Below are 18,706 nucleotides of genomic sequence, written 5' to 3' on the forward strand. Positions count from 1 at the left end.
GGTTCTTGGAGAGATCAATTTGTAGAGGTAGCCAGGGATGTCCCCTTCTTTGGATATACCACTAGATTGGGGAGGAGGATACAAATATGTAGGACTAGAGTTAGGCCAATGACAATTGGGCATTAGATGGCACATGGTATCACACAATCTTTTCATGCTGATTTTTGGAGGAGATTGGAGGATAGCTTTAGGCCTAGAAAGATCTTACTCTCTCTATTGTTAGTAGCATGTGGGATTGTGACTATTGGCAATTGGCTCATCCATGGTAGAGGTTGAGTTGTTTGTGTTAGATGTAGGGAGTTGAGGGAGATGCAAAGACACTATATATGGGTTAGCCCCCAAGGTTCAGAAGGCATGGAAGAGATTCCTTAGGATGGTGATTCATGGCTCAACAAAGTCTATGATTGTGACATAGGGGACAGTTGGATGGATAATGGATAGAGGCCTAGATTCTGGATATGAGGGTACACAAGGGAGTGATGCCAATCTCATTTGGGGCCAATTCTCAAGTAGGATTGGCATGTTAGTGCATTGGCATAGATAGGAGCTCATAGCATCATTGCCTAGTAGTAGGTACATTTGGACTGCTAATTCTTTGTCTTGGGATACTTTGTCCCGAGGGATTTACTAGTTGTCTTTTTTCTTTCTTCGGAATAAAAAGCTACATGTGCTTGGCAATGTGTACAAGACCCTTGTAGTACTCTTTCTCGGATTACATGAGCACAAGTGTTGCGACATACATCATCATATCGGTGAGAGGGAAGTATATGCTAGTTGCCAAATGGACTATTGAAGCGAATTGTGTTGTGAAGTGACAAGTCCTCTGGTGGTAGGTGTGGGCTCATATCACACAACTCAATATATAAGCAGCTAACATACTTGGGGGTAGTATCTATGGTGAAGTGGTATGAGGGGTGTCTTTGGGGAATACTTAGTGGTGGCATTGGATTGAAGTGATATGTGATGTTGAAGGAGAGGTATGCATGGTTGGTGGCTTTAACAATGGGGCGAGGTAAAGCACACTCACATTGGGTCTATCCATCATGGGATGCACTCTCGGCCACCTATTTTCTTCATGATTATGTGAAAAGCACTTGAGAGCTCTTGAGCTTGGCCATTGAGGGAGTCCATTAAGTATACCCAATCCATGTACTTCTACATCCAACAAGTGATCTCCATAGTCTGATTCCTTTGTATCATGTGAGATCCTGACAAGTCCCAACTCCTTTCACACTAGATCTCTGTACATGTGATCATCACAAAGAAGGGTACAAGGATGGAATTAGAGCATTGTGATGAAGCATTTGAGCCTCATGTGATGATGTCATGGGTCAGTTCAACATAGATAGATTGAAGGGTTGGGTGGTGCTGCATGGTGATGTGCCAAAATCACTTGGATCCTCTAATGGTATCTCAATTCGGGCCTTGGTTCTGCAGGTCTCAAAGCAGCCTTTGGATACAAAAGGGGGCTAAACCACAATAGTGGAACACTTAGATTGAACTACTGAAATTCACACAACTAGTGTTAGAGTGCTCTTGCACCGTATGGGCCACCTGTTAGCCCCAAAGCTGGGCACCCCCTTTCGTATTTATTTCTAATATTGAAGAATGCTCTGAATTAGTCACAGTAGACTGGGTTTCCAGCAGTTTCTTGGGACACAACTGATCCGTAAGTGCTAAATGAATCTATCACCTTCATTGTTTGTCTCTAAGCAGCTCTGGACTTTTCAAACATCAACCTGAAGATTTCAACCTTCCAAACTCTAGAAGTGCAAACCAGCAATTAAGCTGAAATTTGTGAAGCATTCCTTGAGATTACTATCCTGCACAAATCCCCATGAATCCTTGCCTTGCTCCTTTCACCAATAGAGGGATTTCTTGCAACAATGCTATAGCAATGTCACTTTCTCTGTGATATAATTGTCTAGAAAGTGCATGATGACCAAGATATCAGTAAAGAAGTCAAGATCTCAGCCTGTAGTCTTATGAAAACAGCCATACCTACTGTTAATGAAGTTGTGAGGGTTCCCTGTTGATTCCCCATGTCTAGAGGAGAAGGTTGGCTGCTGCCTTGATTCCTACACATTGTGAATGCAATCTTTATAGCTGAAACCTGCGATTCTGCTTCAAAGTGTTAGAAAACCAGCTTGTGGGCCCTCTGTACACACACATGAACAAACAAAGAGAGAGAGAGAGAGAGAGAGAGAGAGAGAGAGAGAGAGAGAGAGAGAGAGAGAGGCCAGAGTGGCCTATGAGACCATAACCAATACAACTGGTATCATCATCTCTCATCAGATAAGAAGAGATAAAATTTATGTGTAAGTTTACATGGTATATTGGAATGAGATGTATGGAAACTGAAAAAACTGAAAAAGTTGGAAAAAGACCTAAGTTTAAAAAGATCAAGAGTGTAGGGTATCTCACCCTCAGTCTATGGAATCCACCAAGACTCTGCAAGCTACTTCTGACTGAGTCATCATGCCAATCTGCCTGTGTACCGAGCAATTGTGATGCGAATGTGGCACATATGGGCACCCCTATGTTGCCGTGTAGGTACTCTAGGGCATTGTGCTCTGTGTAGCGTTGTAGCTCTGTCAAGTGTGATGCCTCCTGATGTTGTATCTCGGCAATGCCTATCAGTAGGAGATGTAGTGTCTCGGGTGGTCGCGGTTGAGGGTTCGGCTACGCTGAAGTAGTCTGTAATTGCTCTCTGGAGGGGTGGATGATGTTGGGGTCGCCTCCTATCCTGTAACAATAATGCTTTGCGCCGTTGGAGCTTCAGCAAGAAAAGGCCTAGACATCTTTGGTCCTCATAGTCCATCACCTGTCTCAGTGGTCCAAAGCCCTGCTTAAAGAGGCAATGATAGCGGCTTTGAATATCATAGTATACAGTACATCTACAAATGTAGTGCTCCTCCGTCTGTGGCTCCCATCCACAAAGCTGGCACATCCTCTCATCCGCTGCAATATGGCTCCATCGACTTGTCTCAATCATCGGCTGATGCGATGAGGTGCGGATCTGATTAATAGCAACTCGGAGTCCGTGGGACAGTTGAGCATCCATGTATCTAGGCCTCACTATGAAACCGTCATGAGAAAGCTGCAAGAAGTGACTTTGGTATTGTGCCGTTTTCGTGCCTAATGGGAAAGGGGGCTTGGACCAAGTCTTTTCTATCTCCACTTTAGTGATGTCTGCCCTGATCACACTATTCAGCTCTGCACGACTAAGGCTCAAAGTAGGGCAGTCGAGGCTTTAATCAAACGGTGGTAGTCGATCTGTACTCATGCCATGCAAATTCAGCCACGTGGTCATGTGTGCATACCAACACTGTCTATCTCCCTCTGTTGCAAGCTGTCTTGAAGACTCCAGCGCTAGTCTAGGATATCGGTCTTTAGGGAGCTGCCATATCCTTTGAAGGAAAGTAATTGCTTGGAATAATGCCTCAACTACCATGGGTGCAGTGCCCAATTCTTCCCAGATAATCTCCTATGGTACTGAGGCTTTTGCCCTTATCATACGTGCTATCATCATGACTAGTGGTCTTTCCATGTGTTCCCAGCCATCATAATGTTGTGCTTCCGGTCCATCACAGTCCATAATTGGCATTCATCTAGTATGATAAAGGCTTGGGCCCCAAATGGCTGCCCCATAGAGCAGCGTGGGCTTAACTAAAGTGTCAAAAAGCCACAATTTGGTACGAGGCTCTTGAAGCCTCTGAAGTCTCCTTCCATGAAACTGTGGCCCCTTGAAAGTGACCCCGACTTATACATATTGTCTAACCATTTCCACAGGCTCGCCATCATACATAATGTAATGCTCTGAGTGTGTCACCCAAGCTGCTGAGGTGTTGAAGACCATGATTTTAGTCTTTCCGAGATTAACCTTCAGACCTTTCTCTTCACATAACACATGCAATGCATTCAGATGCCGCTGTAGTCCCTCTGGTGAATTGGAGATAAGCACCATATCATCAGCATATAACAAAATTGGTATCAGTACCCAAGCCAGCTGGCTCCCGTACCACCCCATCTTTGCATATAATCGGAGATCTCGTCAATGTACAGTCCAAACAACAAAGGAGAGAGGGGATAGCCTTGCTTTATGCCCACCGTACTAGAGACTGAGTCTGTTGTGTCTCTAGGCACTCGTACTCTCCCTGTCACAGTTTCATATAATACATAAATACACCACTGCATATCCTCTGGGACCCCAATGGCTCGCAACCTTTGCATGAGCCTTGCACATGGCACAATATCAAAGGCTTTGCGGATGTCCACAAAACAAGAGTAGATTCTTTGCATCAAGGCCCTTAGCATGAATATATGGTCTAGCGTATTGTATCCCTAGCGGAAACCGGCTTGTCTTGTAGACCGTATTCTCTTTGTTTCAGCCCACCAATTTCTTTTGACCACTCTCTGAAGATATACCTGTGAAGAAAACTGCTAGGTTTTGTACTCAGAAACATAGAGAGTACGACCACGACAGAATCACAAAGAGACAGACACAGACATAGAAAGCAAAACTCAAACCCTGAATGCAAAACTCAAAACCCAAACACAGAAACTAAAACACAAACAGAAGAAAAGAGAGAAGAACACAACTCTGAAGTGAATGAATGCTGTAAATGAATGTAAGAGTGTACAGATACTCAATGGCAAAGTAAAGTGTGGGGGAGTGACATCCACCGGAGACGGATCCCAAGTCTCTGACCACCAATCGGAGTGTGGAGTTAGGAATTTGCAAAATGCTGATGCCAGGAGGCTGAGGAGACTGAGGCGACAGCTGCAGAAGAGAGATATGATGTTAGCGGCTCGAGAAGGGTGCAAACGCAAGCTAAAGGATGCCGCTTGATGGATAGGGAAGTAGCCACACTGTCGCCAGGCAGAGGGAGCCCAAATGTAGGCAGCTAGAGGGTGTGAAAACTGGCACTTGACTGATATGGGTTAAACACAGGCACAAGGAGATGGTGGAGATGTTGGTGATGGCAGGTGAATGCCAAACCTAGCCTAGAAGATGGTGCTTGATAGTGGGCGATAGCCTAGAGGAAGGCGCCAAGGCACTGCAAGGGCTGATGGAGAGGTAGCAACAGCCACGTGGAGATAGATTGATGGCTGAAATCTACACACAAGGGTAAGGAATCTACAAAAAGGGATGAGGCTGAATGGGGGCAGTTTGTCTATTTATAGATGTTGAAGGGTGTCCCAAAGATTTAGGGTTTTTGGGGGACCACTAAATCTCCGAAGTGTATTTTGGGACTCTTTTAGAATGCTAATTAGCTAAAGAGCGTGTTTTAGCTCAACACCCCCTCTCAGGTCTAAAACTGAGCCTAAAGGTTAGACATCCACTTTGATTTTTACTTACCCCAAGGCGTCCCACCTCAAAGCAGCAAGGGCATCGAACAAAGGGTGCATATTTGCTGCTCAGTGGCCTACCAAGACTACAGAGGTGATGGCTATCTCGCCAAGGGAGTCCAAGTAGTCACCCCAGAGAGGACAAGGCATCGGACAAAGGGTGCACGTTAGCTGCCCAGTGGTCTACCAAGCTCTGCAAAGGCGGATGGAACCACATTGAATTTTTTTGAAAAAAAGAAAGCATCGGACAAAGGGTGCACGTTAGTTGCCCAGTGGCCTACCAAGCCTTGCAAAGGCGGATGAAACCACATTGAATTTTTTTTAAAAAAAAGAAAGAGTTAAATTTTATGGGATGTGGCCGATTGAGTAACAGTAACCCAAAGACGGGAGTAGGGAGGGTACACCCAACACATCACAAAATAGTACAAGCTTAGCCATCCACTCGAGAGTGCAATGACGAGAAAAAAGGTGATGAGGTATCCCTGTGATGAAGAAGTATGGTTGTGTGGTAACAACAACCACTAGTGAAAACGGCTTAGGATACACTCAAGGGATGCTCTGCACAATGAGATACAAAATATGCTACATGCTAAAGAATACTCGTGTAGCAGGTGTCACTTGGACAGTGCCGCTGATGGGAAAATTGTTCACTTGTCCAAGTGCCCTAGTACAAAGATGATGAAATCATGCAATGCCATCCACTCAAGGGGTGCTCTGCACAATGAGATAGAGAATATGCTATATGTTGAAGAATGCTCATGTAGCACCATCCTCCATCACATGGATACCTCATCACATATGTTTCCTCGTCATCAACACCCTGAGTGGATGGGTTAGCTTGTACTGTTTGGTGTTGAGCGAGGGAGTGAGGTCTCTGTTTGTGTGTGTATGTGAAAAGACCAAGTATTAATTGAAGGGACTAGCGCTTTATGTGAGTCATTGACCGGTTTCAATAGCATGAAGAAGTGGCAGGACTTATTCATCTAGGTTTGGAAATCTAAGGTTCTGTATTAGGGAAAAGTGTTTATGTGGAGGCTCCTTATTGAGGCTCTTGCTACTGGGAATGTGTTGCGTGCTCGTAAGATCTCTGCTGGGTGATGTATATTCTGTACTATATGTGATGAGAAGTGCTTCATCTTTTTGTCTCATGCCCTGTTGCAAGACAGATTTGGAGTTTTGTTTTCTGTGTGTGGTCCTCGTTCACTCAGCATCTGATATTAGCTCGTTCGTGGATTATGGGGAAGATGACCTCCATGACCTCTTTGAGTTTAGATTATTCTTGCCTTTTCCATTTCCTTAGATGGACAGCCTTGTGGCATATTTGGCGTACTAGGAAATATTTTATTTTTGATTCAGTATTTGGCATTCATGGTCATGTAGCCCGAAATCGGGGTTTAGTGTTGTGGCAAATCACCTCTATGGTGTCTACTGATCTGGTTCTTCCTGACATTGCTGCTCCTTGGCTGAATATTGTATTTGCTACATAAGTCTGGTGATATTGATATGGATTTCCTCAACCAGCACATTGATGCTGGTTGGAGAAAGACATTGTGAATTCAGATGTGGAATCATGGGCTTAGGATTTTCCGCACGATGGAGAAGAAGATTAAGCAAGCAAGCAGTGCAAGCTAGCAGTTGATCCTTTGCCCTTAGGCATTCTAGAGTGCTCTCAATGGAACTCTTGTCCTCCTCAAGCTAATAGCTTGATGCGTGATTATCTTCATGCAAATGAAGGTAAAGCAATTGGTTTGCTAGAAGGAGAACATGTACTGGCGGTTTTGGGGATTCACATTGTGTTGTGGCACATTGTAGCCTTTGGTAAGAGTGTTGCCATATTCTATTTCATAGGCCAAACTCCCTTCATCACCTATATTAGGTGCGGTTGGAGGCCTTCCCTTCCTTCACATTGTGATTTGCATAGTGATGTTGATAATGGACAGGTGTAGACTCCTCTTGTTGAGGAAATTCAGGATTGGCCCAAAGGGTTCTTTGAGGAGGGCCTCTTTTTTACCTTGGAAGCTCATGTTGGGATTGTGCAGCACATTTCTTTGTTCTTGGATGGACATCTACTTCATGTTGTTCCTCTCAGTATAGAGGAATTCCAAGATGCTCTTAGGCAAGCATGCCCCATTTGGATGGGAGTGGTAAACTCCCCTTTGCATCTTTGGCATCTTTTTCTTTGGTCTTGCACTCATTGGGATAGGTTTTGGTGGAGCCTCACTTGGCATTTTGAAATAGAAACAAAGCTTATATGTTGTGGGTACATGCGAACCTTTTGCCACCAAAATACATTTGAGGCTCCTGGATTGCAGGCCTTAGTTTATGAATTGAAAGGAGGAACATTTGTTGGGCATTGTTTTAATATCATCTACATATCAAAGTTCCATGAGCCGCACAGGGGCCACCCAATCTGTCTACATGGTTTGCTATCTCATCAATATGAAGGTCAAACTAAGTTTGTGACAATGGGCGTCCCTACTTCACCTCAATGGTGCTGCTAACTCTACGCGATAGCTCTCTTGTCACACCTACTCTACCTATCATGGACTCTTACAAGGCATAAATCCCTCACTCCTCCTCCTTTGACACTCCGATATCTTGTAGCCTTCTCATAAGTGTGGCTAGTAGGAGAGTGTCAAAGGCTTTATGGAAGCCGACAAATCAACTATATATTCTTCTCACCCGTGCACTCTCTTCCTCTAGGTTAGTCCGGAGTGTGAGTACATGATCCAATGCTGTGTGTCCCCTCTTGAAACCAGCTTGTTGTGTAGCTTTGTGTCAGTGTGTCTCTGCCCAACCAGTCAGCTCATGCTTGAGGATGGAGTCATAGGTCTTGTGGCTAGATAGTGACCAATCATTATGGTTTCAATCATTATGGTTTGGTAGTTGCTAGGGACTGTTGGGTCTCCATCTTTAAAAAGTGGCACAATGGTGTGGTCTTTGCAAGTGTCTAGGAATCCCTTGGATAGGGCCCTATTAAGCATGTGTACTAAGATGGTGTTTGTGTTTCATGTGCATGTAAGAAGTGTTCAGCTACTAAACCATGGGCTCTCCTTGTTTGCAATGTATTAATGGCATTTGTGATCATTTTGCATGTGAAAAAGAGTGCTACTTTACCGGCTTGCAAGCCACGGCCCAAGGCACTTGTAGCTGTCTTGGTACATAATAAAGAGCTATAGCATAATCATGCCATGCCCGAGGTGTTGTGATCATGGTAGGCAGTCCGTTCTCTTGGAATATCCTCCAAGCCCTCTTGTTGTCTTGTCCTGACAATAATTGGTAAAATTTTGCCTCAAGTCTAGCCAAATAGTCATTCTTCTTCTTATGCACTTTGCATTGGAGGAGCATTCTTGTGTTTTTGTGTACGGATTCCAAGTGAGACCGCTCGATCTAATTTGACTCGTGTATCTTGGCACTCCCCATCATACCAGCTGTTTTGAGGAAAAGTACTAGTGAAGACCTTCCCTATCACGGCTGTGTGGGAATGCATATACTACCGAGGCATGCAAAATGTTCACCGAGATTGCCATGAGCTCTTCTAGAGAATTGCAGGGGTCCATGTTGCAATGGTTAGGCAAGGGTGGTGTCTATTTCTTAAGTGTGGCTAGGCAAGTATGGGCTTTTGTCCTCTCATAAGGATGCATCTCAATGAAGATGCATGTGTTGTACAATCCAGCTATTTGCCTTACTAGTTCAAAATGAAATTCACCATATGTTGTGTGTTGAAATTTACAATCCTAGCCTTGCCAATATTTTACTTGTATGAAGAGGAATTTCAAATGCTTTGTGGAAGCATGTTTTAAAGTATGATTTCTTTGTCAGTGTGCTTACAAGTCTACAGCAGTTCGAGGCATGCTTTCATGTTGGAAACATTGAAGCTTTTCAATTCATGCTGCATTTTTTACAAAAGCGTTTTCGTAATTGCTGGAATGACATTGGTTCCAGTTCCTCATTGCTTTGGTTTCAATTCTGTGCAGGGAGAAGCTCTTGTCATGGGTTATGATTCCATGGGGTATGTTCTCATTGATTTGTGTGAAGAGAATTGGCTGTCAAGCTTTACTTTCTTACTTCATTTACCTGCCAGGCTTGTGATTGTTACACTGTTCATGTTTGAAATGGATAAAATTGGAACTGTTTTGATAGACTCAAAACAACTTACTTTGACTAAGTGATAATGTAAGCATACAGTGTGTCAAGATTTGTATTTGTGGAGCCCATGGTAGCAAAATTATCTCAGTGGGTTATGATTTTATGGAGTACAATCACTGTAAGAGATTTGATGATCATGCTCATTTTTGTATTCTTTTGTCGGGTGATACTACAACTGTTGTTATTGGTTTTCATGCGTAAGAGTTGAGGAACCGGGTTTTCTTGAAAAAAGAGTAACAGGATGGTGTTTTTTGACTTTAAAAATGGCTGTTTGTGTTTACTGCGTCAAGATTATATCTATGAAATACATACCATATAGAGGAATGGTTGCATACTTTCAGCTATATGCTTGCATACTTTCAGCTATGAATTGTGGATGCCCTACCTTCGAGCCATGATGGAAAGGGACATGAAAGCAGTGAGCGATGGATCTAAAACAAAGGCTGAGGTTTTAGAGACCTCATTGCGGCAAATGAAGGAGTGTTTCCTTGATGTAAACACTTCACCTTTGGTTTTTAAACCACTTTCAGAATTGAGTTAGAAAAGAGCATACACATCATGTCTAAATTTGAAAGATCATTGTAGGCAGAGTCAAGAATTTACATCTGGATTAGAAGCAAGCAGGGGTCCAGTTGTAAATTGTGATTAACAGAACATGTGCAAGTACCAGCGTATGCTCTAATCAATATTTATTTGAGCCGGAAATTCGAGCCACTTGATATTTCTTTTTAAAAAGACGTCCAACGTTCATAAATAGTTTTCGCATTGCAATAATCGCCCGGCTTCACAGTCCAACTAACTAATGAGATATCGCAGCTCGTACTTGAATCATCTGTGTCACCATTCAGATTTGTTTAGTTTAGGGACCACTCGAGATCGACATCCGTCCAGCAATGTAACGTTGCCATTGATGTGATCTGTAGGCTCCAATCGTAGGTTGATGCCAGAAATATATTCAAAAAAATCCTTAATGGAATCTATCAATGATTCCACACAGATAGTGGGATTTTGATTGAAATGAAGGCTGGGTGCACTTCTCAGGAATTTTTGTTGCTTTATTTGTTACATGCGCTAAAGATTATGCTAATGCAACAATCAGCTGTTTTTGCAGGCAAAAATGAACAAGTCAAAACTCTTTGATGCAATGGAACTTTTCTTTGAAAGGTAAGTATTGATTGCCGATGATTTCTGCTGTCCAATAAATGATTAATATGATATCATCAGATACATCTGCAGAAATAGCAGTTGAAAGATGCTTTGCTTCAAAGAGACTTGGGATGAAAAATGGAAAGGTCTCCTGTTTTTTTTTTAAAAATATAAAAATACACAATTTTTTTCTGTTTGTTTGTTTTGTGGCCTTGGGGGTGGGGAGGGGGTGGGTTGGCATGGGGGCAGCTGAGAAAAATGCTGACTAAGCAGTATAAACCTGCAAAAGATGAGGTAGGCTGCATGGGAGGTTAACCATTAACCAAATGAAATTTTAGGTAATTGAAAGTTTGATAGGTATTTACAAATCAAGGAAGGAAACTCAATGTGACATGAAAGTCAAAACAAGAATGTTGTAAGATGGTCAAACTAGTGATGTGTAAGGCTGCGGTGACATATGATGTCTGCAGGTCTGGTAGACCTAGTGGGGATCAACATGTTGGTGAGGTTGTGCGTGATTGCCCCTTGTGTCGAGAATCAAACATGGTGTTGAAGAGGAAGCCAGTAAGGAATACACACAAACCCATTCTTCTCCATTAGGCTTTGTAATGTGATAGATAAGAAATATGCCAATGGATGCTTGTGAAAATACATAATTTGTAACTGTTAATGAAGCCTTTTATTGTAGCCTTGTTTTCTTAAAGATCATCTCCTTCTTTTGGCTTTCATTGCCTGTGGATAAATAGTGTACCTCAGGGTGGTCTTCTAATGGGGGAAGTAACAGCATCTATAGTATTAACACATTGGAATATTTTTTCTTTTTTGCAAGTAAAATGTTGCTGATTATATTACTCAATTTTTTTTTATTACAACGGAGTGCTCATGCTCAACAGACTAGCTGGAGCTGATGCAAAGTTGGGGCTGCTTGCCTGCATCACGAAAATCAGGTCCAGGCCGCCAAGTGCATATGAAATGACAACGGAGCTCCTGACGAGCCTTGGACTCGCCCTGCACTTGATCCCATCAGCTACGGAGGGAGTGGATGATGGAGGTCCAGAGCTCTGCTAAGGTTGATTGTACTGAAAGTTTCTCTCTGCCAAAAGCCTCTTGACACCACGCCTTCCAGATATGCCATCTAGTAAGACTCCCTATGATCTCCCATACCTCCGAGCTGTCTGCTGTGGGCTCTAGTAGTACATGGCGGATGGGTAGAGCCTCCAAACCAACCGCTGGCACGACCCTGCCTCGATAATGAATATCGTGTCCTGCATCCCGGCCTCATACAGAAGGTGATGGCCTTGGCTGACTGCCTGCCAACGGAAAGCTCCCCATGAGAGACATCCAAGGCTGGGTGCTATACTGCAAAGGATGCAGCATGCTCCTCTCCACATGAGCTACGCCTCCTCACATGACCAAAGGCAGTGCTTTGGGGTTTCCAGAGGCTGTTGTGTGCAGCGCTTACAACCTCCCTCCTGCATTTGGGCAAGCAACTTCCCACTGCCAAGCCTCCATGTGCCACCTGCCATAAGAAATACGACACCCTCCTTGAGGCCTCTAGCCATCCCATAGGTGGTGCCAGAAGGTCCGTCGGAAAGGCTCCGTGATGCTGAGTTCCGCCTAGTGGCTGCTACGTGACAGTGCCCAATCCATATCCTCCTGCATCAGTACGTGTGTGCCAATCCTGGTACGCACTCTAGGAACCTGGGTGGCGTCTTGGCGACTGCTGTGGTGGCCGGCCATAGCCACTCTCCTAGATCCCACACTAGCTCATCAAGTGGTCTGCCCTCCCTGATATCCAAAGGTACTACTCCTTGAGCTCCTCCTAGAAAACATAGTGGTCCAGTTGCCATGTCTTCCCCTAAAGGCCCACCACCCAAATCCTCCTTCACGAAAGAGTGGCTATCCCGTCATCTTGCTGCCCTCTGTACACCTCCCGCCATGTCTTGATGGTACGAGCCGGGCCGGCCTCCCAACCAGCCCACTCGATGTGGGGGCGCTCGCCGATCTGTGCCCATTCGTGATCTTTGACCTGGGGATTGCAGATCACCGGCTGATGGTCTATCTCCTCCTGGCAGCCTGGGGGGCTTTGGATTAGGGCCTTACAGAGGCCCTGCCACATGCGGAGTAAGCTGCGTAGGAAAGGTGATCGGGGGGGGGGGGGGGGGTGTGATCTGGGCTGACGTGAAGATCCATCTTAGGGACGGGCTTCACTCACCGCCAAGCCTTGGTCTATAGTCTTGAAGGCCCTCCTGCAATAAGACCTTCCAGGTTTGCCCGCCTAGTGTGAGGCTGCAGACAACTAGCTTGCCCAAGAGGGCCATACTCTGATACTCTAGGTCTATGATCCCAAGCCCTCCCTCTGACCGATGCCGTATGATGGTCGCCCACACCACCTTGGCCTTGGAATCCTTGGAACCATCTGACCGTCACCAAAGGAAGTTCCACACTAGGCGGCAAAGGTGCACCATGCATGATGAGGAGAAACACCAATACGAGGCGATGAACTAGGCCATCGCTAGGAGGACTTGTTTAACGTCCTGGGCTCGGTCAGCTAGTAAGAGGCTAGCCATGCTCCAATTGGTCAGTTTCCTTAGAATAGAATCAAGGATTGGAAGAAATTGCTGGGCAGGAGTGATATTTAGTCCCATCTCGAACCCTAGGTACTGGACGGTCTGCCCTCTGCTCACCCATCTAAATCCTAGGTGGATGCCCCACTCCGTGCTACAGTCCGGGTTTGTGAGGAAACCAAGTGACTTTCGCTAGTTGATTTTCGCTCCCGGTGCAGAATTGAACACGTCAAGAGCCAGCCTTACTCTCTCCAGCATCAACTCATCGTCCTCTATGTAGAGTGTTGTATCATGTGCATACTCTGAGTCTAACAACTCAGTCTCCTCTCTCACTAGAAGTCCGACGCCGCGTAATCCGCTCACACGTGACTTGAGGAAGTGAGACATCGTCTTTGCAAAGAGTAGAAACAGGTATGGGGCCAGGGGACAACCCTGTTGAACCGATCTCTCTAGCCGAAACTCCTCTCCTCGCCTTCCGCCTATGAGATCCCTGCTGGTGGGCGATCTGTAAAGGGCGGAGACTCGGCGAATCCAAACCTCAGGGAATCCCAACCTCACCATGGTACCCTCTAGGAAATCCTAGTCCACCTTGTCATGAGCATTCTCAAAATCCAAGAGTAGTATGGCCAGTCTGTGCCCTGTGCTGAGCCCACTCTGTCGCCTCAAAGAAGGCAAATACATTGTCTAGGATGCTTCTATTTTGGACAAAGCCTGTCTGTGTGTCATGGATGATGTCTGGAAGCACGTGGTGTAGTCGCCTGCCAATCATCTTTGCCAGTGCCTTATAGGCTACTGACAATAAGGTGATTGGTCTCCACTGGGAAAGCTCCAACCGGTCTCCCCCTTTGGGGAGAAGACTGATAAGGCCTGCCAAAAGACTCCCTGGCATCTGTCCTGAGGTGAAAATCTCGTGGAAGGCCATCAGTAGGGGGTCCTTCACCACCTCCTAGTAGGTAGTGAAGAAGGCCTTAGAGAGGCCATCCTCCCTTGGGCATTTCTGCCCATCCTGTGTATGGAAATCCTCCTCTAGTTCCTTCGCTGTGAAGGGGGCTAGGAGGGAGCGTCCCATCTTCTCTGTGACGAGGGACGCGATGTGATCCGAGACCTGCTGTCTACATCTTTGTCCTCTAGTTGAAGCTGTCTCCTGCAGGAAAAGGCCCGTGTAATAGTCGGTGGCAATCTCCATTACCTTGTCTGGGCTAGAACGAGTCCTCCCCCCATACTGATCCCGAAGGCTGCGTATTTGCTCTCCTGCGGTGCGAGGCTGGTACACTTGGAAGAACTCCCTGCACATCGTGTCCCCCTTCCGCGCCCAAAAGGTTACTGAGGTTTGGAAAGAGAACTCCAAGTGCCTGTCCTCTAGGCCAGCAATGGCTGCTCACACGCGCACCTGCTGTGCGTGGAGAGTGGGATCCCTTGGTGCGTCTTGTAATACTCTCTGTGGCTGCAAGGTCTCGCCGGAGTGCTCTCTCCTCCTCGCACTCTGCTGCCTAGCCTGTATGGTTGCGTCTTGGTAGATTTTGCTCGACTCGCCTAGGACCTCTGCAACCTCCTCTGCTATCCAGTCCCTCCTATCCCACTCTCTGGTCCAAATTTGCTCTATCTATCTCGTCACCTTCTCCCTCCTATCTCCCTCCTATAGATCAAGTCAGGGATCGGACAAGATCGTGTGTCTAGGGCAGATGTTGGGGGATCAAGTGTTAGGAGAACCGGGCAATGATCGAACAACGTGGTGCCTGCCAACTGCTCAATCTGGCCTCTACGAGAGCCTCCCCACTCTCCCACATAAAACCTGTCCAAGCGTCTCTGCACGACTCCACCTAGCCGCCTGTATCCCCAAGAGAAGTCCAATGACCTCTCCCTCTTGTGGAAGGTAGGGTCTCTCCAGGCATTGTGTGCTCCTACTACCAACAGAAAGACTTCCCATGCCTCTTGCTCCTCCCCAGCCATGCCCTAGTAGTTTTTGCCTATGCCTTGCTAGTTCTCCAAAGCCTCTAGGTTGTTGAAGTCTCCTCCAATGATCCAAGAGTTCACCTCTGGGAGTCCATCTGGGATCTCCACCTAGAACTTGCTGCGTGCCCTAACCTTCATTGTAGGGGCATAGACATTGAGGACGTCAAGCCACAAGTCCCCAATATCCAATCTGATCCATAGAACCCTCCCTGCCACTATCATCCTCTTGTGGTCTTGTACACAGGCAGTGAGACTCGGGCCAATAGAGGTGCATACGCCTCCACTCCTGCCGTGGGCACCTATGGTGTGCTCTTAGTAAGTGTGCGAGCTGCCTGGAAGTACTTTCTCTGCCCGCTGGGCCTGGGTGGGGGTGAAATTGTGCTTCTGTAGAAGTAAGATGTCGTTCCGTCCCGCAAGGGCAGGCTGCAGCTCCTGCTGAGCAATCAACTTCTTGGAACCACGTGCCCCACTGTAGTGGAGACTATTCACATTCCAAGATGCAAGGTGTAAGCTCATGGGCAATCCTGTGACAAACCGGACAGGCATCTGTTCGGTGTGGAGGCTGTTGATGAGGAGGAGAAACTATGAGGTATGGAAGTACGCTTTGCTGCCGGTCTGGACGGCGAGCTCCAGTCCTCCATGGTGGCCCTCGGCCGGACCATAGGGGGCTTCGCTATGGTAGAAACGGCCTGCTTGTGCTAGGGGCCAGTCTCGATCACATCCCTCAGAGCTCTCCACTGTGGAGGGGCTCGAAAGATAATGCTCAAGTGTGGGACCTCGGCACCAGCCCACCAGTTAATGTCCATCATGCAACCAAGCCACTGCTGTGCAAACAATGCTAGTCCTTGTTCTCCCATCCACTGGGAGATGTGGTCCACCACCTGACTCTTCAACTCCTCCTCTATTTGTGTAGTTGTCCACTCCCCTGATTGAGAGGACTGAAGAAAAAGGCGTAGTTTGGTCCATCCGGTGGTGCTAGTAGATGGACCTTGCCCCTCCTTGACTTACGAACCACGAAGATCCCCACCTCTAGAGGTAGTGGGAACTCTCCCTGCTGCGCAACTCTCAGGTAGGACCATGGGCCACTGTGGAAGAACTCTTGTGGCGACAGTTGTGCCTGTCTCGGGAAAGTGTGATGGGCGGCAGGGGCGGATGAGCTGGTGGCTGTATGGGAGGGAGAAGTTTGCTGGTGCGAGGAGGATGTAGGCGTGTGTGGCTCATCACCTCCTGTGGGAGGGGGGGGGGGTGGGTTTGGGAGGGATCACTTGAACCAGGTGCGGATCGGGGGGGTGCTCGGTAGGAGAGGTGGTGGGGGGGAAGAGGATCGAGGGATGGTGGGATGGACGGAGGTGCATGGTGGGTGTGGGGGGGGGCTGGTGGCCATGAAAAGGAGGGGTTGTCGGCCAGTGTCAGTGGGGGGCGGGGGCATGGGATGTGGGGTGGGGGTGGGTGTGGGGGCTGTGGGACCTCAGGCAAGGTAGTCTGTGGCGCGGGTGGTGGATGTGGGGGGCTGCAATCTTGTCGGGTTGGACGGGCAGGGGGGCTGTGGAGTGCTCTGCCGAGGGGGCGTAACTCGCCCAACTGCTCCCTGCTGTCGAGACTAGGTTTGAGGAGCTGGTTGCGTCCCCTTGCCATCTCCCTCTCTGTCGTCTTTGGACCTGTGTGAAGCTGTCAGCGTCCATTTGCGGCCCTGTCGGTGGAGCCGCCTTGGTTCCGAAACGCGTACAAATTGCTGCTTGATGCCCAAAGTCGTGGCTGAGCAGGCACTGCCCTGGTTGCTTAGTCACAATGACCTGCTGCCTAAAGGAGTGCCCGCCCCCCTCAATCTCTAGGAGCTGTGGGATATTCTTGACCTCTTTCACTGCCACCCGTACCTTTGGGACTCCTGTTGCTGTCACTGCATCCGCGAAAGACGTAGGAAGGATAGTGCCGAAGAGCCATCCAAAGTCTTCCACCAACTGGTGATACTCTATCGCTAGGCCGGGGAAAAGAAGGGTGACCGGGTTCCGAATAAACCTGTTGTGGAGTGCAAATGCCTCCACAGTAAAGCCACTGTACCAAGGGACCATGTATATGACCCCCTTTGTGGATGGATATGGTGAATTGGCAAGTAACTCGCGAGTTGTGTCTGCCGAACACATTGGAATATTAAAAATTTGAAGGCGAATGAATGGTACTTGAGAGGCACAGAGAGAAACATTTGTGAAAGAAAGGGACCATGCGTAGTGAGATTCTTTGGACATACTTATACACTGAAATGACCAAAAAACTATTGGGGGGCCTAAATCCAAATTGCAGTAGTAGCTCCATGAATCTATTTGAAAGCTTTATGTAGCACTAATTTGCATTGTCATGCTACCATGACCTGAAGTGCTAATGGTGCATGCGACATTCATCAATCAAGCATGATATTTTGCAAAAATGAGTATTGACGCTCAAATCGTCTGATAATTGTTTATTAGAGCTACTTAGTCCAGGGAAGGGAAGAAAATGAACAAGCCCCTGGGCAATGGTTGCTTGGCCTGTAGGTGAATGACAAATAGTGCAGCCTGGCAGACTCTTGGTAAGACAGGTACAAAGAAAAATGAGCTAAGGTTCATAATTATTTGACCCCACTGTTTACTTTGTGAGTTTCAAACATTAATCTTCTAAAGCTTCTGAAGCCTTTAGCCCAATCTTGAATGTCAATTAAAACTCCCCTTTAGTCAAACATTGGGTCATCGTGCACATACATTACACCATACATAAGCACATCCTTTTAGTTCATCATCCCTCATGAACATCTATGGATCACATGTGTATTTTGGCATTTCCACCATCTCTATTTTATCTGCCCCATGGCACGTGCAATTGCATCACCACAAGATTTTGGAGTGCTTGTATTTCTATTCTAGTACAATCGCTCACAACAACACGTCCCCTATAGTTAGCCAAGTGTCAGTAGTCTTAACAATGAAAGAGTGTGCTATGTTTGTCCCAGTTCCTTAGGGCTACAGGAATTATTTTTCACATGGAAAATTACATCTGAAGTGCTAAAATACTTACCAGTTACACATGACAGAAACTTGTTCTATAGAAATGCATCACACAACCTAAGAATGGCCATCTCTAAGGCTTGAGTCCTTAAAACTAAATCTCAAAGAGAATTAAGCAAGTCACACCAGCATAGTAATATAGGCTCAATGATGACTTGATGGGGACTTTGTTTTTCTGTGCCCGATCAGCTTTCTTGCTATGACACATGGTTGGCACAGTGAAGTCTTCTCAAACACATTTTGTCATTGCTCACAAATGAGCAGATTGACAGCATACATGTTCTTTAACTAATACTGAGCTATCCTGTGACATGTCAATTCATTTCACCGTGCTTGTTGTCATAGTTTGATATTCACATAAAAATAGGTGTGTCACCATCATGTGTCCCACGTGGGAATCTTGTTGTATGACACAGCACATGTCAGCTCGCAGTGCATGACATTGTTTTTATACATCACATCATACTACATGTCATTACATCACCCTAGTTTATACATCATTGG

General features: G+C 46.4%; 1 protein-coding gene across 3 annotated transcripts in view; it reads left to right on the plus strand.

The window, feature by feature from the left end:
- The window catches only part of TOP3A (topoisomerase 3alpha), a 155,990-nt gene that overhangs the window by 64,469 nt on the left and 72,815 nt on the right, over positions 1–18,706 (plus strand). For all 3 annotated transcript variants that reach the window (XR_015690256.1, XR_015690260.1, XM_087674498.1), the window contains 4 exons: positions 9,330–9,364; positions 9,865–9,994; positions 10,613–10,665; positions 11,118–11,211. Coding sequence is in view for 1 of the 3 variants with exons in the window: in XM_087674498.1 (XP_087530624.1) it covers positions 9,330–9,364; positions 9,865–9,994; positions 10,613–10,665; positions 11,118–11,211 (312 nt within the window). In the remaining 2 variants the exon portion in view is untranslated. The remainder of the gene's footprint in view (positions 1–9,329; positions 9,365–9,864; positions 9,995–10,612; positions 10,666–11,117; positions 11,212–18,706) is intronic.

This window comes from Lygodium microphyllum, chromosome 3, assembly GCF_053477565.2.
Source record: "Lygodium microphyllum isolate KBCC chromosome 3, Lygodium_microphyllum_v1.1.10, whole genome shotgun sequence".
NCBI lineage: Eukaryota > Viridiplantae > Streptophyta > Polypodiopsida > Schizaeales > Lygodiaceae > Lygodium > Lygodium microphyllum.